Here is a 24,395-nt window from a genome sequence, read left to right as displayed (position 1 = left end):
AGCTTTGAGACTTATTTTTAAATAAAAGTAGGGTGCAAATAATAAACTATACAAAAGGAGAACGGAACACTGGCTATGGGGTGGCAAAAGTGAATGAAACAGGCGAACTCTCCAACCCAACAGAACACCGTGAGAAGACAAACAGGCTGCTTTTGCATGGCAAAGACATACTGCTGTTTATTTTGCGGGTTGGGCCTGCCATCTGTTGTCGTACATTCAGCAGAGGCTGCCTTGCCATCCTGCTTCCAAGCGGATTAGCCCAAACCAGCTGGGTTCCAAGAGCCCCACACACATCCAGACAGCTATTCTTCAAAGCATCCAGGATGGGATCCTTCCAAAGGATGGGTGGGGGAATTTGCCTGTGTTCATTCAGAAATCTATTCCATCCCATTTCCGCATCGATCTGTAATCTTTTGCTTGTTTTTAAATCTGCAGAAAAATATGGGCTGTATCCAACTAGATTCTACACATAAAAGACATAATGAAATTAACAGATCTAAGCTAGTCATGCCCATTATTCTCAATGGGTCTACTCTGAGTAGGAGTAGCGCTGGCTAAAACACTTCAGCACAGGGTGGGGTGGTGATTCACCTAATGATCCCCATCAGCAGAAGAACTCCTGTGTAACGGAGCTTTCCCTTTTCTCCCCCCGCCGTGTCCCCTGATTATTGTTTAAAAGCCATCAATGAAAATTCACCAGTGTTTTAGTGCACCCCTATGTATATTAGTAATTTTACCTCATATTCACATTTTTGCAAAGCAATTTCCATTATTATAATGCTTTTTGCATGTTAATTTTACCAGTACATATGTTTTTATGGACACTTCTTCACAGTATACAGGCAACTCCCCATCTGCGTGCATTTGAGAAAAGTCTGATCACTGATGTGCACACAGTTTTCAACTTTTCAGAAGGGGACGGAACAGGGAGAGGGTGGAATGGGGTGGGCTTATGTGTGTCCCACGAACATGTGCAGTGCCTTGGAAAACAGCTCCCATGGATATGGGGAGTTGCCTGTATGCATTTTTGTACATGTTACATGGCTAGAAAACACTGCAAAATTCAGAGAACTTGTCACCTGGCCCTACAAGGCATGCCTTCTTAAATCTGTAAGAAATCAATCTTTTAGCGTGGCAGCCCCCCCCCCCCACTTCAGAACTTCCTGCCTATCGACTGTACACTCTTTGATACCCACTAGAAAATGTTTTGTTTAGACAAGCCTATCTGGCAATGCGCTGACATTTGTTTTAATCTGCTTTTAGCTTATAGTTGATTTAGGGTTGCCATATTTTAAAAAAGTGAAAATCTGGAAACAAACGCTCCCCCCCAAAAAAAAACTTTAAAAAAGAAGTAGTTTTGGAGTGGTTTTTAAAGGAAATTCACCAAAAAGATGCCCGGGTTTCCCCAGACATTTTAACAGATTTTTGAAAATTCCGCCCAGATGCCACTTTTCGACGGACAAATCCTGGCTATGTCCGGGAAATTCCAGACGTATGGCAGCCCTAGTTGATTTTAATTATTTTCTGAATATTTTAAATAGCTGTCTAACCAACGCTTTCAATTGTGCTGTTTTAAAACATAGTGTTGGTGCTGACCTTTAGAACCCTAAATGACCTTGGCCCTGCATGCCTCAAGGACTGTCTCCACCCCCATCATTCTACGCGAACACAGAGGTCCAGCTCTGAAGGCTTTCTGGTGGTTTCCTCACTGTGAGAGGTGAACTTATAGGAATCAGGTAGAGGGCCTTCTCAGTAGCCACCACCACCCTGTGGAACATCCTCACATCAGATATCAAGGAGATAAAAAACTATACAACCTCCAAAAGACATCTGAAGGCAGTCCTGTATTGGGAAGTTTTTAATGTTTGATATTATATTTTATATGTATTGGAAGCCGCCCAGATGGGTATAAATAAATAAATAAATAAATAAATAAATAAATAAATAAATAAATACTGTTTGTGGTCCTTTAACAGCGGTGCTAACACATGCAAAGACACCCCCCCAAGCACATGTGGCAATAGCTACATGCCATGCTTCCATATCATTGAAATTAAATTTATATTTATTCATTTAATGTGTCCCTATATTAAATGGTTCCTTCAACCTCCTTAAGCATGCATCTTTAGCATGCAGTTCCATTCTGAAGAGATAAAACAAAAGAGATAGCAATTAGGTTGAGAGTGATTTAAAAACATTGGGGAGGGGTCTTTTGGGGGGGAAGGGAATCAGAATCATTAGGGCAGCAATGCTATTTCTATTAGGTATGTTTTATTTGCATATGCAAATTCCGTCAAAATAGGATGCCCCCATTAATGTAATTGCTAATTGCATAATAGCCACCAATCTCCATATAGATCAAATGCCCAAGCCTTGTAGCTATTAGGGAAATGGTGCTCTGTAATTAAGATTGTCCTAATTTCCAGATGCCAATTAACTATATAATTATTAACCCCCTTTCACTAACACAAAATTAAGGATTTTCACCCATATTAGTAAAAGGTTTGGGTGCCCCCCCCCGACATTACTTAAAGAGAAACTACCAGGCGAAACAGGTCCCTAGGAAACCCATCACTGTTTCAAAATTTAGTAGGTAAATATGCTTATAACTATTCCTTCAAAGGCAACTTAAGTCTTGATTATTCAATCATTTTGTTCAAAATCCACCAACGGGATATTGATGATTTCCATTTTATTAATTCCCTTGCAAGGTAGGCTAGGCTGGGAAAGAGTGGATGACCCATGCTCACCTAGTGGGCTTCATGGCTGCTTGGGAATTTGAACCTGAGGTCTCCCAGATCCTGGTCCAACATTCTAACCACTACACCATATTGTCTTCCCCCTATGAACAGCTGCATCTGATATTAGCATTAGGAGAGGTCCTCTTTTTCATGAAGTAAGATCAATGGGGAATTGGTAAGAATCCCCATTTATTTAAATGATTGGTGCCTCAACTTTCTGCCCAAAGCAGGTAAAGTTGGCTTAATAAAAACCCTGTCAGCATTAAAGGGAGGGGGGAGAGCATGGAAGCACAATACTGTGTGGAAAGAATAGATAACAGCATCCGTTAACTAGCTCAGCAGTCAGGAAGCCCTCGATAGATAATATTGAGCAGGCAAGTCAAGTATGAACAACTTGCATACACACAACTAAACTAAAGCTAAAACAGAACTCATTACCAGAAGTTTGAATGAACCAAGGAAGACTTTCAGCTTATCTACACTATACATTTATAGCAGTATCACACCACTTTAAACAGTCATGGCTTCCCCCAAAGAATCATGGGAAATGTAGCTCATTAAGGGTGCCAAGAGTTGTTATGAGATCCTTGATCCTTCCACAGACCTACAATTTCCAGAGTGGTTTAACAACCATTCTCTTTTCTCAGGGGACTCTTGAGTGCAACAGCATTCTTCTCATCTCCAGTTCCCAACTAGTATTCAGAGGCATACTGCTTCCAACAGGAGGGAGAACACAACTATCATAGCTAGTAGTCATTGGACAGCCTTGTCCTCCATGAATTTGTCTAAACCTCCAGCATGGTGAGCCAGTGTGGTGTAGTGGTTAAGAACAGTGGACTTGTAATCTGATGAACCGGGTTCGATTCCCTGTTCCTCCACATGCAGCTGCTGGGTGACCTTGGGCTAGTCACACTTCTCTGAAGTCTCTCAGCCCCACTCACCTCACAGAGTGTTTGTTGTGGGGGAGGAAGGGAAAGGAGAATGTTAGTTGCTTTGAGACTCCTTAGGGTAGTGATAAAGTGGGATATCAAATCCAAACTCCTCCTCCTCCTCCTCTTCTCCTTTACAGCTGGTGGCCATCACTAAATCATGTGGGTAAGCTCTGGAAGGCCTCTGGTTATCCCTCTTGCACAGCCCCCCAAATCCCCACTGAATTCTAGGGAGGGAAAGTCATAATCTTTGGACATCCACAAGGCAAGTTTATTAGACCCCAAGAATGGATCTAGCATTTGGGGTGTGTGGGAGAGAAGAATCACAATAAACCCATCAATCAAAACTGTTCTTTTCTTTTAAGTTCTCCACTAGAAATAGCAGAAAAAGGGATTACTGAAAGCCCATATAATGGAATCACATCCACTGCTCCAAGCCAGCATCCCGCCCCTTTAAATCACCAGATGCCTTACACAGAAGTGTGTGGCTCTGGAGGTCACCTGACCCTGCTTGGGCATATAAAAGAGCCAGTTCGATATCCTGCTGGCCCTGGGAGCTCTCCAAGTCCTGTAAGCTTGACAGGTTCCCGTTATCTGCTCCTCACTGTTGTGGATTGCCTTCTACTTTGGGTCAGCTTCCTTGGACCCTGTCTATCACACTGCCAGCTTTCGGCCCAACTAGATTAAGACAGACAGCAGACATTTGTGAGAGATAAAAACAAAAGCCACATCAGCAATACAGGGAAAGCTATCAGACGACTCTCAAAGGAATCCGAGAACAAGTGCATGCCTGTGTTCCTAAGTCCCCCCCCCCCCCCCGGAAATGACAGCGAATTTAAGCTGGCACCTACGCCCTGTGACTAATGAGAACTACCTGCTTGAGAACAGAAGGCCAGGCAGCCAGGTAAGGCACTCTTGGCAGGAATAAACCTGGGCCACACGGCATTCATCATCTGCTAAACCAATCCACCAGCTCCAACCACCATTTGTCATTAATTGCGCTAATCAGCAAACCATTACTCTCTTGATGACAATGCAACACTTATTAGCTAGTTATGGGGATGGAGGTGGGGGGAGGAAAGGGGATTTCTAGCCCCCCTCCAATGTGTATCTTAAACATGAGTCCATAGGGAAGAAATGTCCAATTATGAAAATAAGAAATTTGCTATCATCTCCTACTAATAAAACACCTGAGTAGCTTGAAACATCGCTGAAGCTAGAAGATGTAAACAAGAACAATCTCATAACAATGTACGTAAGAGGCCAAATAGCAGCTGGATAGAAGACCTTTGTTTAAGAAATGATTTGAGGACTTCGAGAATGAGAAAACAATAGGAAAGGTTGTAAGATATAATCATATGAACTCGACTGCATCAAATGCTCTCTCTGTTCAATTTCTGGATCAGAAATGATACTTCCAGCATGTGAGAAATATTTTCTGAGAAAATTCTTGATTGAGAGAATATTCACTTTTCCCCCAATCCTATTTAGTGTTTTTCTGCTATCTTCTCCACTGTTGCTTTGGTGCAATCCTCTCCGCCCACCCCCCCGCCCAATCAATTACTTTGTCAAATAAACATTCACATCATTAGTATTAGAAAATGTATAGAAGATAGACAAATAATATGGTGTACTTATTTTCATCTTCATGTGTTTAGGTTTGATGTTATTGTATAAATATGTTATTACTATTTTATTCTTTTAGGAGGTAGCAAGGTGGGTGAAAAGAGAAACAAACCAGAAGCGGAAGTTGGAGGAAGCCTAGGAGGGGAGGGAGGGAGGAATGCATAGTAAATGTTATGGATATGAGATGTATGTAATTAATGAAAAAGAAAACTGGGGGGAAAAATTAAAAACAACAACAATTAATTACTTTGTCTTGGATGCATGACCAGATTATGGAGGGAAAACATAACCAGTGGAAAACCAAAGGCAACACTTCCTGGATCAGCAACACAGGACTGCTGCTGTGAATAAGTTCATATACACAAACAGAAAAAACAGAGGTTCAGGCCAGCATCAAAAAACACAATATATGGCAAGCAAAGTACTACAAATGTATTCGTCACAATGTACCCGCTATTACAAGGCATACAGTACATGCAAGCGGTACTCCAAAATCATCAAAATAAGTACAATATTACAATTAATGATATATTTTCATTATTTCCGACCCAAGGAACTTCTTGGGAGTGGCAGAGCAGTTGTAGCAAACAGGACTGGAGTCTGGTTGATCCCAGTTTCAAAGAGAAAACTCCTCCTTCAGCTGGCAATATAGAAGAAAATGGTAGCAACCCAAGTCAAACAATATAGTGTAAACTTTTCCAGACCATGATCAGGCTGACTCACCTGTGAAGTGAGCAAAGTCCCACATCGGGTACAAATAGAGGCAACTGCTGCATGCTGGCTAGCAGAGAACAGAGAAAGCCCTCTAGTGGACATTTATGAGTAGAGATTGTGAAACACCAAGGGTTTCTTAAAGAACTACAAGAAACAGCCCAAATCAAAAGATTTATTCAGCCCATGTGGTGAAATTGTATTGAGAAAATAATGAAAATATTTCATTAATTGTAATATTGTACTTGTATTGATGATTCTGGAGTACCGCTTGCATGTACTGTATGCCTTGTAATAGCAGGTACATTGTGACAAATACAGTGGAACCTTAGTTTTCAAATGTGTCAGCTGCCGAACATTTTGGTTTTTTGAACACCAAAGTGAATGCTTCTGTTTCCGAATGTGCCTCGGAAATCAAACAGCTTCCATGGCGCGTTTTTCCACTTTGCCGACAGCCCTTTGATTTTCGGTTCTTGAATGTTTTGGAAGTCAAACAGACTCACGGAACGGATTATGTTCGAAAACTGAGGTTCCACTGTACATTCGTTGTACTTTGTTTGCCATATATTGTGTTTGTGTATGCTAGCCTGAACCTGTTTTTTCTCTTTGTGTATGTTCCTGTACAGTGGGTTCCTTATTTTTGTGAATAAGATCACATCATTATCAGATAAGGCTAGCAGACATCACTGAAGCCAAACCAAGACAATGAAGAGTGAAAGAAATGACTGCCAGATAGACAACAGCTTCAGAAATTATCTTTGAAAAATGGCCAAGGTTGGGGCGGGAAGGGAACTTTTAAATGATACCCAAAGTATCATTTCCACAAAGTTGGATCATTTTCATCCCTGTTCTACTTATGAAATTCACTGCTGCAAGATGGGGGGGTGATGATCATTAGCTTAGATGACTTTAAAATGAAACCGGAAGAGTTTGTGGAAGAGGAGGAGGATAGGAGTTATCAATGTTTAGGGAAGGGCCATAAGCTCAGTGGGAGAGATTCCGTTTTGCTTGCAGAAGGCCCAGGTTCAATCCCCGGCATCTCCAGGTAGGGCAGGGAGGAATTCCTGCCTGAAACCCTGGGCAACAATCAGTGTAGACAATACTGTACTAGACGGACCAAGGGTCCAACTCAGTATAAGGCAGCTTCCTATATTCTTTTGGTACTGCTCATGGTCATGGTCTTTCACATCCAGGATTAGAATGCCTCTGAATACCAGTTGCTTCAACAAAGGGGGGTTGTTGCTTCAATGTTCTGCTTGGGGATTTCCTAGATGCCTCCAGATGGCCTCTGGGAGTGGTGGCAAGGAGGAAAGCCGGCCTAGATGAACCTTTATAGATAACTGTCTTGCTGGATCAGACTCGTCTCACAAAGCCACAGGGAAGATGAGTTTGGAATGCCAGCAGTCACCATGAGGACTGGAAACATGTTGCAGGTGAAAGGCACCTGTGTGGCTTGCCAAATGGTGTGTGGATTCAACCCTTTAAATCAACTGAGCAATGCTACGGGGTTAGGAATGCAGCTGCACTGCAGTTGCTTCAATGGCAATTCTGGAGTTGTCCGCTGCCTTGTCATTTCCAAGTTGTTTTGTGCAGCCACAAACTCTTCATACACATTAAGATCCTTAAAATTAGGTAGTAAGAGCTCATTAATATTGCCCAAGTAAATGGGCCTATTAAACCATCTTTAAGCAATATTGAAACATAAATCTCCTTAAACTATATTTAATGACTGTACTTAAGATACATTATATGTGACTCTTAATGAAACATTAGATAGCGTTTTGGAGATGAAAATGAGAAAATCCATACAACGTCCATCCGGTTAACACACCCGAAAGCTACAGTCATGAAATGCATTACGACCAAATGATTACTTCATTAGGACAAATATTTTTCTAATCATTCCTGATTTATATTATTAGAGCTATAGATATTTTGATAATGTGTTAGGAAAGCCTCCCAGTGGCCTACAAAGTTTATGCATTTTAACACAGACCTACTATGCACCTTAAAAAAATTAATTAATTAATAACTTTGGAATCTTCAGCAATTGTTTAATGTTGGTATGACTGGACATCTGGGCTTTGGGAGTAGGTCCACTGAAAATAATGGACCTATGTTAGTCATGTCTAGTAGTGTAGTGGCAAATTCAGAAGTGCAGGGTCCCTTCATGATAGTCACAGCCATGCCCTCTCACAGCCATGTCCCTTTCTAAGATTATACAATAATCCTATCATTATACAAAATTATTTTTTAGGGATGCATTGCAATGGCCAATGTAGTTCTCCGTGTATCGCTTTCCAGCCAGATCTACTATTTTCTGTGCACACACATGGGCCCAGAACTTGCATATAATTCTCTTGAAAATGAAGCACCTTTTGTTTTCCATGCTCCTAATATATGTATAATTGTGTGCATGTGCGCAAGTAAATACATCAATAATTGTTTTTTAATATTGCATTCCCCACTATGTTTTTAGCTGTTTCTATTTTTGCTGTAAGCTGCCTTGAGCCCCTATCAGGGAAAAACACAGAATATAATAACAACTACTCATTGATGTTCTTCCTGCATGTCTTCTCCTATGGGCCAATTCTCAGTGGGCAATGCACCTCCTTTTACATTGTTTGGCTCCAATCAACACTAAGGGTGAGAACAATTCTTGCTGGCTAAACAGCTCCCCTTTCATACTGACTAATGTAGACATAAGGAAAGTGCTTTTACAAACATACCCAAGTATCCTTCTCCATCCAGCTTCTCTTGAACTGAAACTTTATTACCAACCATGCTAAGTAGCAGAGCATATGTTTTGCATGTGGATGGTCCCCAGATTCAATATCCAGAAAGTCTGGTTAAAAGGAAATGGTTAGCAAGTGATGGGAAAGACTGTGCCTGAAACCTTGGTGTGGCAGTGATAGACAGCATTGTACAATAAGACCGTAGCATAAAAAGGATGGAGATTTGAGGCCTTCCAGATGCTGTTGGACTCCCATCAGTCCCAGCCAGCACTGCCAATGGTCCAACTCAAGGATAATGGGTTTTAGTCAATAACAGCTGCAGGGTCCCCGATTCTCCATCCCTACATTGTAGTCTTCAGAATGGAGTCCTTCAAGAGGTGGAATAATAAGGGATTGGAAAAGTGTTGGATTCCATATGGAACCATATACCATATACTGACATATGACTTGGGAGGCCAACAACATCCATAGAGCTAATGGTTTCCTATCCCCACAATGTAAGCTCATATATTCTCAACTAGGATTTCCCACAACCACATTTGCACACACATAGCATGAGGTGGGGGAGCTTTTTAAAGAGACTGAATTGCAGCCACCACTCTCTGCTACAAAATGCCTTTTCAATTACAAAAAAGGGACCATTGAGATATCCGAATTAGACGAGCCATGAAGGAGGATTGCGGTGACACCTGTCAACAGGACACAGCCCGTGCCAGTGATCTAAAAATTAAAATACAATTTGCCACCCTGATCATTAAAAGAAAATCATTCTTGATGAGAGGAAAGCAGTCACAACAAGGTTATTTCATTTGTTCTGCACATGGATCTGCTCTCCAAAAACGAAGAGAACAATTCCTTTGCATTTTATCTAAGTGCACAAATTATGCATTATGCATTTTTCATCAGCCATAGGCTTCTCTCTCTCTAGAAATGCTGTGTGTGTGTGTGTGTGTGTGTGTGTGTGAGATATTGTAATGAACAATAGTGAATGTGTTATATTATTCTTCATCAAGCCTCCAAGTGGAAAAAGAAAAAAGATCTCTCTGTTACATTATAATAGCTGTTGGCCAATGTAATTCAGTAGATTAAATTCAACTGAATGTGTGTGTGTGTTTTAACACACCATAAAACAGCATGATAAGGCTGCTATAATTTTTTTTAAAATTTTACTCCGAACTCCATCACACACATCATATACAAGCACCAAAAGAGGGGGTGAAAAAAACTGTGTGAAAAGTAATTTTGCATAATCAGTACACGCCATCTGGAACAATTAAACGATTTCTATAGAACTATGAGGATCAGTCATATCTGCTTATTAAAGATCAGAAATTATACAAGTAATAAATCCTCGAAAAAACTAAGCGTGCTCTCGCCTGTCAACGCTATTTTAACTTCAAATACTGAAGAATGCTTGATAAGGCTGAAAAGAGGAGATTAATATATGCAAATTACATTGAGCATTTAAAATCCCCTGCAACTGTCTCCCGTTCTCCTGTCCCTTATTGCCGCATTTATGTTTTATTCATTCATTCACCCAACTCACCTGTCACTTCATAAGCTATAATATTATGGGGGTATTATTAAACAGCATAAAGCCCCCGCTTTAATTGGAAAGCTTCATTGCATTTTCCAATTATTTGGACTAAATTAAAAGCAGATGTACATAGTTTAATAAGGAGTCTAATATCAGTTCCGGGAAATCAAAATTCATTGTCATTACTGCACCGCGATACTTTTTGCAAACTGTACTCCATTTTCAGGGAGGCGTCCCCCCCCCCCCAACTCAAGGAAATCTCTGTCGGCAATCGGTTAATTGTCATTCCTTTAATAACTGTTTAAATATCCAAACGCTGCAGCAGCTTCCTATTAAAAAAATTAAAACGGCGGGGCATGTACAAGCAAAACAAATACACTGCAGATTCCTGATAAAGGCAGGCGACTCTTACCACAACTAGTACATGATGTGCACAAGCATGTGTGATTAGCAGTGCATTGTATTGGAAGAAGGGGATGCTGAAACTTGAAGCGGTTCCTGGCTGAGAATCAACTAAATTGAATACGAAATTGACACTCCTCACTCCTAACCTTTCAGTCTTCTTCATGTGTTCAGCCTGGATACATGAGGGTAAAAGTATACAGACAGGCAGGGGTGATTATGTACACAAACTCCATTATTCAGCTTGCCCCTCTACCAAAGCCACATAGGTCTTGCCTGAATTACAAGCCTCCTACTAGCCCAATGGCCATGCTCTCCACTGTCGGAGGCAGCAGTATGCCTCTGAATATGGTATGCCTCAATATGCTCACAGGAATCGCAGGTGGGGAGAGCACTGTTGCACTCAGGTCTGGCTTCTGGGCTTCAGATTAAGGTATCTGGTTGCCTACTGTGAAAGCAGGATGCTGGACTAGATGGGCCTTTGCTCTGATGCTGCCGGCTCTATCTATGTTCTCATGATCAGAGAAGAAGAAGAAGAGGAGGAGGAGGAGGAGTTTGGATTTGATATCCCACCTTTCACTCCCTTTAAGGAGTCTCAAAGCAGCTAACATTCTCCTTTCCCTTCCTCCCCCACAACAAACACTCTGTGAGGTGAGTGGGACTGAGAGACTTCAGAGAAATGAGACTAGCCCAAGGTCACCCAGCAGCTGCATGTGGAGGAGCGGGGAAGCGAACCTGGATCACCAGATTACGAGACTACCGCTCTTAACCACTACACCACACTGGCTCTCAGTTCTCTCTGCTCAGTTCTCTGTTTCTCTGCTTTATCTCTGCTTTATCAGCTCTCATTTTAAGAAACACTGGGGCAAGGCCAGGCTGAACATCTCAGGAAAGGGTTTGGCTCTCAATAAATTTACACCTCCTGCCCATGCTAAGCAGTTTTTTTCTAGGCAGCAGCCAAGTGGAATGCAGCGGGGAAAGGGCATAAGCTCAATGGCAGAGCACCTGCTTTGCATGCAGATGGTCCAAGGGTTCAATTTCTGGGATATCCCTGTCTGAAATCCCAGAGCTGCTGCTGCCAATCCATGAATGCAATCCTGAGCTGGATGGATCAGTGGTCTGCCTCTGAATAAAACAGCTTCCTATGTTGACAGAGCCTTGTAACCCATTCATGAAGCTGGCCTTGCTGAAACCACAAAAGAACGCCTAACAGATGTAATGTCATCTGATGGTCATGGGCAACTAAAGTCAATCCTGCAGGGGCATTTCTTTTCTTTTCTAAAAAAGAAGAACATAGGATTGTGCACAGTGCAAATTAAAGCACTCAATAACTCGGAAGAAGGAAAAGAGTTTCTCAAGGAAATCCCCTGTTGCTCAAGCAGACTTGCAAAAAATTTAACTGACATTCTCCAACATCAATTCTTTTTCCAGCATTTGCAATCATAGACTAAAATGAGGATTTGGGGGGGGGGGAACCCCAGTGCAAAAAAAAAAAAAGTATATTGATACTTGGTAACGTATTTAAAATCAGCCAATTGAGGGGAAACTTTGGCCCCCAGATATTTCTGAACGACTTCTCCCATATCTCTTGTCCCTTGGCCATTATTGCCAGTGCTGATGGGAGTTGAAGTTTGGCAAAAACAGGAGGGCCAAAGGTTCCCATATTTAAATTAAGATTTAAATTAGTTTCCCTCCATGTCAAAGCCTTAATGTGCAGAAACCAAACCAAAACGTCTGTGCGGGTATACACACTTGACATTCTAAAGGAATATATCTTAAAAATTTACCTCATTTGTGTAAAATTCGGTATATATTCCTAAATCTGGAACTCCAGATGTGCTTTGGTTTGCATCTGAAACTCCTGAATGTGACTACCTGGCCCCCAAGTTCCCCCATCCCAAATCATTCACAAAATTATTCTGTTCTGCTCATTTACAGAACAGCAAAGGACTCTTAAACACCTTTAATCCCAACAGAAATAGAGGCCTGTTGAGAGGGCCACCCCTATTATAATGGTGGTGTACAATAAAAATCACTAACACAGCATAACGTTGTTAAACCATCAAACAGAGCAGAACCAATCAACACAGAAATTAATTCTCCCCTCCCTCTCAAGAAAACACCCCACTTGGTAAAACAGAAACTGAATGATGTTATGTCACAATCAGCGTTGATTCTCACAATGCATTGCCATTCTGGGGGCACATTTGAGGAGAAAATGGTGACTTACTAGGAAGAGTTCTGGCACCAGAGGCAGCAATAGCAAATATGTTCTTTAGAAAGAAAGCAAATGAGCCATGAACACCACCCAAGAAAATGGAGCTGCAGTAGTTCATGCACTGGGTACTTCAAGACTGTGATATGCTCTATGTGTGGCTTCCCTTCTGCTTGATCTGGGAACTTGCAGCTGGTGCAGAATGTAAATAACACCTGTGCTCAGAAATTGGTACTGGTCGCCGATTTGCTACTGGGCCAAGTTCAAGTTGTTACTACAGTGGTGCCCCGCAAGACGAACACCTCGCAAGACGGAAAACCCGCTAGACGAAAGGGTTTTCCGTTTTGGAGGCGCTTCGCAAAACGAATTTCCCTATGGGCTTGCTTCGCAAGACGAAAATGTCTTGCGAGTTCCTGCAGGGTTTTTTCCCTCCCCCCCCCCCTTTTCCTAAGCCCTAAGCCGCTTATCAGCTGATCCGCTAAAAGCCGCTAAACCGCTAATAGCGCTAATCCGCTAAGCTGTCAATGGGCTTGCTTTGCAAGACAAGAAAACAGCTATACGAAGAGCCTCACGGAACGGATTAATTTCGTCTTGCAAGGCACCACTGTATTAGCATATAATGCCCTTAACATATTGGGACCAAGTTTAGCTATGAGACTGCCTTCTCCTACATGTGCCCACTCAACCACTTCGATCAGCACAACACACTGTTATAGGTGCCACATAACAGGATTTGTAAGAACTCAGTCGTTTAGTGTTGTAGTGCCTGTACTTTGGAACTCCTTGCCTATTGAGATCATCCAGGTGCCCACACTGTACTCTTTTTGGCACCTGCTAAAAACATTCTTGTCTACCCAGATGCTTAGAAAGCTGAGGTAATTTTTACTCTGCTTTAGTATTTTAACTTTTCTATGTTTCAATGTAAGATTTTTTTAAATAGTGGTGTATTTATTTTATGAAACACACACACACACACACACACACACACACACACACATATACATATATACATCTTTTCAGAATTTGTGATAGGGGCTTTAAAAAAACCAAACCAAAACCAAACAAAATGGCTGACAAGTGCAATTCCTCCCCATTCACCCCAGAAATTCCTCCTTCAGAAGGAAGTGAAATCATCACACAGCATCATTCTTTGGAAGAACCCTACTGTGTGCGTTTGTGAGAGAGAGGTGGGCTGAATGAAGAAAATGGGAGAAGCCATTGTGACCCTCCTACACTTCCTGAAAAACCAAAATGGCCTCTCCACTTTCTCCATAGCAAATGGGGCAGCAACATTTAGCACGGCAGGGAAGCTTTAAAAAAACCTGTTGTTATTTATTTTCATGGCACAGAAGATGAATTTTGAGAAAACAATTGTTATAACAGTAAACAACAAATAACTTGTTCTGATAAAATTACAGACTTTTATCCTGCCATGAATGATCCTTAAGGTTTTCTTTTACTCAGAAATCATTTCTATTTTACCACTGTAATCAGTGGACCTACACTGGTCATGCCTATTAATCTGACCGGGCCTACTCAGAGTAGGCCTAACATTGGCAACAGACCCTCAGGCCCAAACATCAGACAAACACTGCAGCAACAACTGCCCAAACCTCCTAATGTTCCTTCCAAGAAGAAGCTGAAAGCAATTCTTTTAGCTGCAAATTAAAACAATAGCATCTCTTTTTCTTTATCCTCCTTTCAAAATTACCTATGTTAATAAAGGCGCCACCACACTGTGCTTAGTGAACTATTTAATTATCTTTGAAAAGTGAGGAGAGGGGTGGAGGGGGAAGAGATGGATCAAAACAATAGTTTTTCTGTGAAAAATAAATGGCTAAGCCCTGATTAAAATGTTCTCATCGCCTACAAAGAAATGATACAGGGTTTTATTTTATTTCTGTTAACGCACATTGAAGAGCACAAAGTTATCATGGAGGGGAGCACTAGGCATTTTTTTGGCAACATGGGATGAAATTTCCCGCCCTCTCTCTGCAAGAGAATTGGAGGTTTCAGCCATTCTGCCTTTTCAAAGCAAATGGCGAAAGGACATTTTTTCTATTCAAGCTGCCACCAGCGCTCATTAATCAACGCCAAAGTACTTCAACAGACCCAGGCTTGAGACAAAGCTGTTATCAAACCATTGGCTGGAGGCTTTATTTTCCACGCCAACTGCTATCTTGAAATTTGGACCTCATCTTCCGATAGTGCTCTGGCCAAGGTGCTTCTTTCCAAAGTTTGGTTTATGTTTTATAAATGCACTTGGTGATAGGACAAAAAAGAGAAAAAATGTAAATTATTATCTATTACTATTGGTTATATCCCACCTTTCCTCCATGGAGTTTACATGAATGTCCTCCTCTTCATTTAATCCCCACAACAACCCTGAGAAGTACATTAGGCTGAGAGACTGTGACTGGCCTAAGGTCACCCAGTGGGCTTCATAGATGAATGAGGGTTTGAATCCTGATCTTGCAGGTCTAGAGAGTCTGACCCTCTAAGCACCATACCACATTTGTTCCTCCCAAGGTCCTTTTTCTGATTACAACATACAGGTTGGAAGTCTGTGATGGGAAGGTACTTATCACGTCTGTTAAAATTATGTATGTAGTAACAAGAATAGGAGTTGCTCTCTTCATTTCATTTTTAATTTGTACACTGCTGTTCTAGATTACTGTACTCAAAAATGTTTACAAAATTGACAAAAATACGTAACTACAAAAAATCACATTGCCACCCTATAACATTTCAAACTTCAATTAAAAGCAAAGTAACAGAATCCAAGATTCCATATCATATCTGGTATCCTAAGTATTTTAAGATAATAAGCTATCAGCAAATTACAGTGGACGCTTGGGTTGTGAACGATGTTGTGACGTGGGGTTTGTGATTTCAGCTCTCTTGACATAATATGCTGGAGACAGTTCTCTAGTAACACTTCTTTATTAACGCAACAAGACTGAAACTTGAGGAGGGGAGAGCTACATTTATAGGGACAGGGAACTAGCTAGAAAGGATACATTTTGGAGGGAACAATATCAGGCAATCAGAGTCCTGCCTTTTGGAGGAAACCAATAAGACAGAGGATCCAAATACAGCAGCTTAAATGAACCAATAGTAGCTGTACCCTCTGGAACCAAAAGGCAGTTACTTTACCCGAATGCAAATACAGACAATAATAATACAGATATACAATCCTTTGACTCAATACACAACAAACGTGATCCATGTGGGATGCACGTTCGCAACCCGCAGTGTTTGCAACCTGTAGCGGCGCGTCTGCACATGCGTGGGTTGCGATTCGATGCTTCTGCACATGCACAACTGCCGAAACCCGGAAATAACCCGTTCCAGTACTTCCGGGTTTTGGTGGTCTGTAACCCAAAAAAACCGCAACCTGAAGCGTCTGTAACCCGAGGTATGACTGTATAAAACAAAATCACCCCCATGAATTACAGTAACTTAAATAATGACAACCAACTAAACACGTTCAGACATTTCCCCATCATTAGTAGGAAATCTATCGCAGATGGCACAAATATTTTGCCACGTGATACCTGTGATATTCCACTTCATAGGAAATGATCAGACCACTGGTTCATATAACTCATTATTGTCCACACTGACTGGCAGTGACTCCACTAGGATTCAGTCAGGAATCCTTCCCAGAGATGAAACTTGAAGCTATAATATGCAAAGCATCATTTCTTATCACTGAGCAATGGCCATGCCCTATAGAAAAGGAGCAGCAGAGCAAGTGGTAGCTGGACCTCTCCAGAAGAGTCGTTGCTGTGTAGTCCAAAGAGCAACCTACTAAAGGGACCAGCACCTGGAGGCCAAAAGCAACTCCATGTGAGAGCTAGAGAAGCATAGTGGCTAAGAGACTGAATATGAACTAAAAATGTTATCCAGGACCGTAGCTCAGTGGTTAGAGCATCTGCTTTGCACGCAGAAGGTTCCAGGTTCAATACCCTGCATCTCTGCCTGAGGCTTGAAATGTCCTGAAACCCTGAAGAAGTATAGACCTTGGGTCCCCAGATGTTGTTGGACTACAACTCCCATCATCCCTGACCTCTGGTCCTGCTAGGTAAGGATGATGGGAGTTGAAGTTCAACAACATCTGGGGACCCAAGGTTGAGAAAGGATGGTGACGACAATACTGAGTGAGCCAGACCAATGATCTGATTCAGTAGAACGAAGCTTCATAAGATCCAGCAGGCTCTTATATTATGTTCATACCTTATGGTGACAATGATGCAGGATGATGACTGCTCCTCCATTCCTCGGGTCCATTCACCCCAACTTGCTTGCCCAAACATTGCTGGTTAAGGGACTTGTAAGCCACCTGTGTATCTATGTCAAGCTCTGGAATAGGGATACAACACAGCTATGCACACACAATGTCAAGGCACTGCCTGATGGAGTAAGGCCTGGAAGTCCTGGTGCAAGACATGAAACGCAGCAGAAGGCGCGGCTGTCAAATTATCGGTGTCTCACGCAGAACTGAGAATGCCATGTTATCGGTGGATCGCTAGATCTTTGATGCCATAAAACAACCCAGGCATGTAGGAGGAAGGGGGGCTGAGGGGAAGAAGGAAAAAAACCCAGCTCTCTAGATAACAAAGGATCTCAGGATGGCATCATTCATTGTCTTGTAGACAATGGGGAGACAAATCTGCGGAATAATGAGCTCCTTTTCAGCGAGCTGACAGATCTGTTCCATCTCAAGTCTAATCTATGGGACCTAATGTTCTTTACAGTGAAGGCAGCCAAGATGTTCATCTTCAGCTTTGCCACTCTCTTTTGTTTTAAAGTCAACAACTCCCTGGGGACAATAGAGAAGCACAGATGGATACAAACCGGTAGGAAACCTTCAAAACGGGGGTCTGAGTTGGCTCAAATCAGCAAGAAGCCTTCAAAAGAGGGGTCAAAGCTGGCTCAAACCAGAACAGAGCCTTCAAAAGGGCTCTAGGTATGGCAGAAGATGATGCAAAGTTTGCTATCCAGCAATCAATCAGCGTTGAGTCAATGGGCCACAGTCACACATTTAAAGTGCTATGATACCATTTTAAACAGACTTTGCTCCCCCCCCCCCAAAAAAAGGGAACTGGAGTTTGTTAAGGGTGCTGAGGGTTGTTGGGGACCTGTATTCTCCTCTGAGCTACATTTTCTGGGAATCTGAGGCTAAAAGCCAGGGAGCCAGAATAAAGTGTGTTCCCCACCCCCATCCCCTTCACCTACAGAGCTCAGGTAGTGTAACCAGTTCTTTCCCCCTCCAAAAAACCCACACTTCATTCTTTTCACAGTCTATAAAGGCAAGTCAGGATGAGAAAAAGAAATTAGTTTAAGGTGTTTATCCCTTTCTCAGAATACTAGAACCCAAGATCAACCAGTGAAACTGAACACTGGGATGGGTAAAAATGAAGTACTTGCATAATTTAGCCCACCGAATACAGAATCACAGACTTGCAGACTTGGAAAATGTCCCAAAGGTCATCCAGTCCAACTCCCTGCAATGCAAAAAGTCACAGCTAAATATATGCTATCACAACTTATAGTGATGGCCACCAAATCTGGACAGATTTTTTTATAAAAAGGTTTACACACAATTCATGGATGATAAGGCTGTCAATGGCTACTTGGTCATGATGGCAATAGACCCCTCCAGCATCAGAGGCACTATGGCTCTGGAGACCTGCTGCTGAGGAATGCAAGAGGGCTGTTGTGCTCCTGTCCTGCCTGCAGTCTTCCCACCTGGTTGGTGACTGTGAGGAGAGGATCCTGAGCTATTGCTTACTGCCTATTGAGCCCCCCCCCCCCCCCGGAAATGTACGATTTAAAACAAAGCATACATTCTAAAACCAATTCTAAAAAACAATTACAACAGAAAAACATATAAAAATCAGTTCCAGTTTTAAGAAATGTAAGAGTGCTTAAAAACTTTCTTCCATCTAGTGATCTTGGGGCTGCCAGGAATCGTCTTCTTCAGCCACCAAATGCCTGGATAAGCAGGAATGTTTTCAAATCCCTCTTGAAAGATGGGAGACAGGTGCACTTCTTTTGCGTGGGCATTCCACTACCAGGGAACCACCACTGAAATGGCCCTGTTGTGGATCCATAGGAGCCAACTCCTAGTGGCTGAGGTTCCTTCAGCACTCTCTACATAAAGTTAATGAGCATTGCCATTCAAATAGTGTGTGTTGTATCTTGTGATCAATTATGCAGGGTAGCGTTTACCTGAGGCCCCGATATTTTATTCAAGTTGGCACTCCTGCGTGGGGGGCAACCAGGCAGTCCTCGGTAGTAACACTACAAACAAGGCCTTCCTTGTTGGTCATATGACATGAGGTGGTTGCTATTGGGGAAGGTGCAATTTACCTAATCTAGCAGGACTCTTCTTATGTTCCTATGCCTCTCCCCCATGCTATCCATGCTGGGCTTGGGAAGGTGTGACTGTCTGATCTACATACATAGATTCTCCAAATGGATTTAGAACCCTGCAGTCTATGTCAAGGATGGGGAACTTGTAGCCCTCTAGATGTTGCTAGATGCCAACATCTAGATTTACAACCAGTATGCCCAATGCTCAGGGATTATGGGAGTTGGAGTCCAGCAACATTGATAAGAGTCACAGTCCCCATCCTTGCACTACACAGGGTGATATGTCACAACACTAGAGAGTCTATTAGATTTGGCTAAATGAGGGCATCACTGAGGCCAAGTAAGGGCAATTTAAATGGTTAAGCTAACATAGTTGCAAGTGTAGAGTCTGACAGAAAAAAGTACCAGAAAAAAATCTGCAACCGATTTGTCTGTAATGCACGATTCATTTGTAAAACTTTCTGAAAGCTTGTGTGTCCATTTGAGTTTGTAGAGAAGAAACATCTTGCAACTGAAACGGCTTTTGCTTGCAGCCAAATTCCTCCCCCCCCCCACATTTTTTTGGAAGCCAGACCAATCCTCTTCCCTTTGGGGACCATTAACATATTGTCCTGAAACAAGCTGTTTATTAACTTCACTGCAAAAGCTGCCAAGGTGTTAAAAAGCTGATCTGTTTAGCACAAACTTTTGATGGAATATTTGCACTCCTCAATTTGACATCTTTCAAAGGATGTGATCCAGTGGCCAGCTGAACAGAACACCTAAGTCCCATTGTAATCAATAGCGCAGAAAGAATTAGGATTAAGCATACTGTAGTTCAAATTAACTACAAATGTTATAATGAGCTCCTTTGATTTTTCTGTTACTGTACATTGCTTTTATTAAAATAACACACACTATGAATTGATATTTATTTAAAAATATGGAGCATGAGGTAGCCAAAAATAAGGCTACTTTCAATATTAGTTGGATAATTTAGTATACCAGCATCTCAACCATTGAAATAAAATATGCTTCTAGGCATAGGCAAACTCTGTCCCTCCAGATGTTTGGGACTACAATTCTCATCATCCCTGACCACTGGTCCTGTTAGCTAGGGATGATGGGAATTGTAGTCCCAAACATCTGGAGGGACAGAGTTTGCCTATGCTTAACCGTGGCTGGAATTTGCTTATACACATAAGTCTAATTCATTATTTTTATTGTTAATGCAACTCAATGGTCAGGATGACAAACTACTGAATAGCTATTCTTTGTTCCATTTCCACCACTTTCCTCTATTTGCTACCATGCCAAAATTTAGACTGGAGGAAAGAAGGACCTGTCTTTTTGTATTCTGCAAATTGGGGGGGGGGGGGGAGAGAGAGAGAGAGAGAGAGAGAGAGAGAGAGAGAGAGAGATTAAACATACCTGGATCTACAAATATGACGGGGGGGGGGGAGGTGTTTGTTTTTTTGCAGTACTAGTCTATTTGGTCTGCAGACCATAAAAACCAGATGCAGTTATTAAAACAACCACAGCAGAGACAAAAGAACAACAAATACTCTCAAACTGTGGATTCTGTTACACTCTTATTCTAAAAGGCACAGCGTGTGTGCATGCAGAGTGGATAGTATCCACATAAATTAACATAATAGCATTGGACTAAAGAGCCTGCTGGCTTAGGTCAATGGCCAATCAAGTCCAGCATCCAGTTCTCACAGCGGCCAACCAGATACCCATTATAGGAAGCCCTCTAGCAGGATTTGGGCACAATAGCACTCCCTCCTGTGGTTTCCAGCAACTAGCTTTCAGAAGCCTTACTGCCTCCAGCTGTGGTTGGTAGCTTTCACTGCCTCTTGTGGGAGTGAGTTCCATAGATTAACTATGTTCTGCCTGAATAAGTACTTTCTTTTATCTGTGCTGAATATTCTACTCAGAACAGACCCATGGAAATTAATGAACTTAAAAGTCAATTTCACAGTGTCTACTCTAAGAAGCACTACACTAGCTACAACTCAAAAGATATTTACACAGATTGTGCCTTTTAAAATATGAGCATAATTCATGATTTAAAATAGTTTGAATATACAGATAATTTTGACTCAGGACTCACCTTCCCTTTAACATCCTGGTTTCAAAGGCTGTAGCAAAGAACACTGTCACACTTGAGGAATTCAGATACCCCCCCCCAAATTTCATAGAATCATAGAATTGTAGAGCTGGAACCCTGAGGGTCATCCAGTCCAACCCCCTACAAAGCAAGAATCTCAATAAAGCATCATTAGCAGTTTCTGACTAGCATTGTTTAACAATAGCAAAACAACAACAACAACAAAACACAACCCCCCCCCCACTTTTTCCACTGAAACATGGAGGCTGAAACGAAGCCCTTCAGTAGATTTGTGTATAAAAAGACAGTGACCTCAGCATGGTATAGATGATGAAAACAAATTCCTAGGTTCAGAATATGCTTAGAGACATCACTGTTTTTCAACTATAAGAGGACCTGAAATTTGCAGGTAGATCTTCAGAGTCTACTAGAAACTCAGGTAAATTCAACAACCCTAACCAATCAGCCGACCACTGTTGCAGAGTCACACACATTGCTTGTATTGACAATCAACAATGCTTTGTGCTGTAAGCCTAAGAAGGCTGTCAACTGAGGAAAGGATATTTTAGCAGATTACTCTGCTTTTTAACAAACTACATTGATTTAAATTTAAACACACTTGCCTTATTTCCAAAATCTAATCATAGATGGCTTTTTCACATACCAAAGCAAGTACATGATGACGAAAAACTAATCCACTCATTCTTAGCAGAAAAGCCATTGTGTATATTTCCTTTTTCATTCAGCATTACAGTAACACACAGTTAATCCTGTAACACACCAGTATAAAAAAAAGGTGTATTGGTTTTCAAAATACACAAACGTAACCACAGAAAAATAAATCCTCAGTCCTTTGATTAGTCAACCAAAGCTCTGGTTGATTAATCTACCAATTAAACTGATTGAAGACCTCAGTTCTCGCTCTCTTGGAAAGGGCCTACCATCTGATTATTAACATATAATTTACAGGCCCTCTCTCTCACAAAAGAAACAAGACAATATAAATGCCACATTCATTTTAATAATACACATTGTACTCTGTGCCCAACATCTGCAGAAAGGTAAAACAGACTCCCACCACACACACACACACACACACACACTTCTTGACGTGTCCCCCCCCCTCTCTCTCCCATCCATGCCTGGGCTTATTGTTTCTTAAGTGACGGAAGGTTTAATCAAGAAAGCAGGCAATTCATCAATTGCAACGAGGCCGCCTGCGTGGGGCTGACAGCCCCCACATGGCTTTATACAGTGGAAAAACCCGGCCACCTGTCAGCCTCCAACCTTTTACGTTGGGATATACAAACACACTCTGCGATCAATCCACCAGGCCTTCCCATCCGTCCCCTCCCTCTGCCTGATTATATTCCTCCTTTATGTTCAGCGCCGTCCGTCCCTCGTTATTGGCGGGGACAGACGGGGAGAGAGACAAGACAAGCTATGGCTGTTTATGCGCCATCGTAAAAATTTATGCACCCTTAAAGTGACTTATTCCCCCTTCTGTTTGACTCCCATTATTATAAATAATCCCCCCCCTTTCTACTTCTACTTCATTCAGGATTCTGCTTCACTTCCATGCTTTATTATCTGTTGCCCCTGTGTAAATACACATCCCTCCTTGGCCTCTGTCATTTCGCTGCTCTCTCGCTCTCTGCTTGCCCTCGTGGTTTTGAGAAGCTCAAACGATGCTACCTGAGATGTGTGGTCCAAGCAACCACTTTTAATTACGCCTCGTGGGCCATATCGTATGTGGGCGGAAATAGTATCTATAACCTAATTAAGCCAGTTTCTGACTTCTCAATCCAGTTATCGCCATTGTCTGTCACACTTCACTGTGACCAAGAAACGGAAGTACAGGTGAGGCCATGCAGATAGGAGAAAGCAGGCTTAAAACAAAACACAGCCAGGCTTCCCACTGGGTCTTTTAATAGCACGCATGGCCTTCAGGAACCAGCAAGCAACGCTTATAAAGGCATGGAGCAGATGACACAGGAGTGATAGATCTGCCGACAGGTACTAGCCATGACAGCCTGTGTTCACTTTCAAGTACTCCAGGAGAGGAGAACCTCTGGCCTGGTGGGGTCTAATGTAGCCTCTCTGCCTAACACTTGGAACTCTCTCCAGGCCACACCCCCTCTCTGCAAGGACACAGCCCTCACTGGTCTTCTTTGACATCCTCCTTGAGTGTCCTTTGCCTGGCTGGAATGTGTCCCTGGCTTCTGAGGCCTCTTGCTTGCCTGCGTGGAGAATAGAGTGGTGTGTAGAAACCAGCCTACTGTACAATGGGGGAAGTTTCACATCCTTTGTTCCTCTTGGTTTTGCCTCTAGCTCCGCCCACCACTGGCAGGTGGCCTTTGGAAGAGAGTCCAGAAAGGGATGGCATCTCTCAGTCTGAAAAATGCTCCCCACCCCTGAAGAATCAGATGCCAGGGGAAAGCAGCAGGATAGCATCACTGTTATGCAGTGCTCAAATTACCAGTTGGGGGGAGGAGAGGGATGTCCTAGACCCCTTTTGTTTTGTGGTGGCCCTGTTCACAACTGTTTTCAAAAGGCTAGACGGAGGGGGACATGGTGTGGCTAAAATTAGTGAGGGGCAGAAATGGGGTTGGGTGCTCTAATAACCACCCCACCCCAACTTTCATTTCCCCCATAATTTAAGAACTGCCTTCATGCTTGGTTGTGGGCTTCTGGGGCAAGGTTGCAGCTCAGTAATAGAGCATCTGTTCTGGATGCAAAAGGTGCTCGGTTCAAACTCCGGCATCTCAAAGGAGGGCTGGGAACATCCCCTGCCTAAAACCCCTGCTGGAAGTCAGTGTAGACCATGGGTAGGCAAACTAAGGTCCGGGGGCTGGATCTGGCCCAATCGCCTTCTAAATCCGGCCCGTGGATGGTCTGGGAATCTGCAAGTTTTTACATAAGTAGAATGTGTCCTTTTATTTAAGATGCATCTCTGGGTTATTTGTGAGGCCTGCCTGGTGTTTTTACAGTGGTACCTCAGGTTACATACGCTTCAGGTTACAGAT

General features: G+C 42.3%; 1 protein-coding gene across 5 annotated transcripts in view; it reads right to left on the bottom strand.

Annotated features, from left to right (window-relative positions):
• MVB12B (multivesicular body subunit 12B) overlaps positions 1-24,395 on the bottom strand; it is a 97,418-nt gene that overhangs the window by 29,889 nt on the left and 43,134 nt on the right. Inside the window, exon 8 of one of the 5 annotated variants that reach the window (XM_081847755.1) lies at positions 19,884-20,613. The exons of the other annotated variants lie outside the window; for them this stretch is intronic. Coding sequence (XP_081703881.1) covers positions 20,555-20,613 — 59 coding nt within the window. The 3' untranslated portion in view covers positions 19,884-20,554. Of the gene's footprint in view, positions 1-19,883; positions 20,614-24,395 lie in introns of those variants that run through there. 5 annotated transcript variants of the gene reach the window in all.

The sequence above is a fragment of the Podarcis erhardii genome, assembly GCF_964252035.2.
Source record: "Podarcis erhardii genome assembly, chromosome: Z".
In the NCBI taxonomy this organism is placed as follows: domain Eukaryota; kingdom Metazoa; phylum Chordata; class Lepidosauria; order Squamata; family Lacertidae; genus Podarcis; species Podarcis erhardii.
Note: the sequence above shows the minus strand (reverse complement) of the source record. Positions and strands in the feature narration are given on the sequence as shown.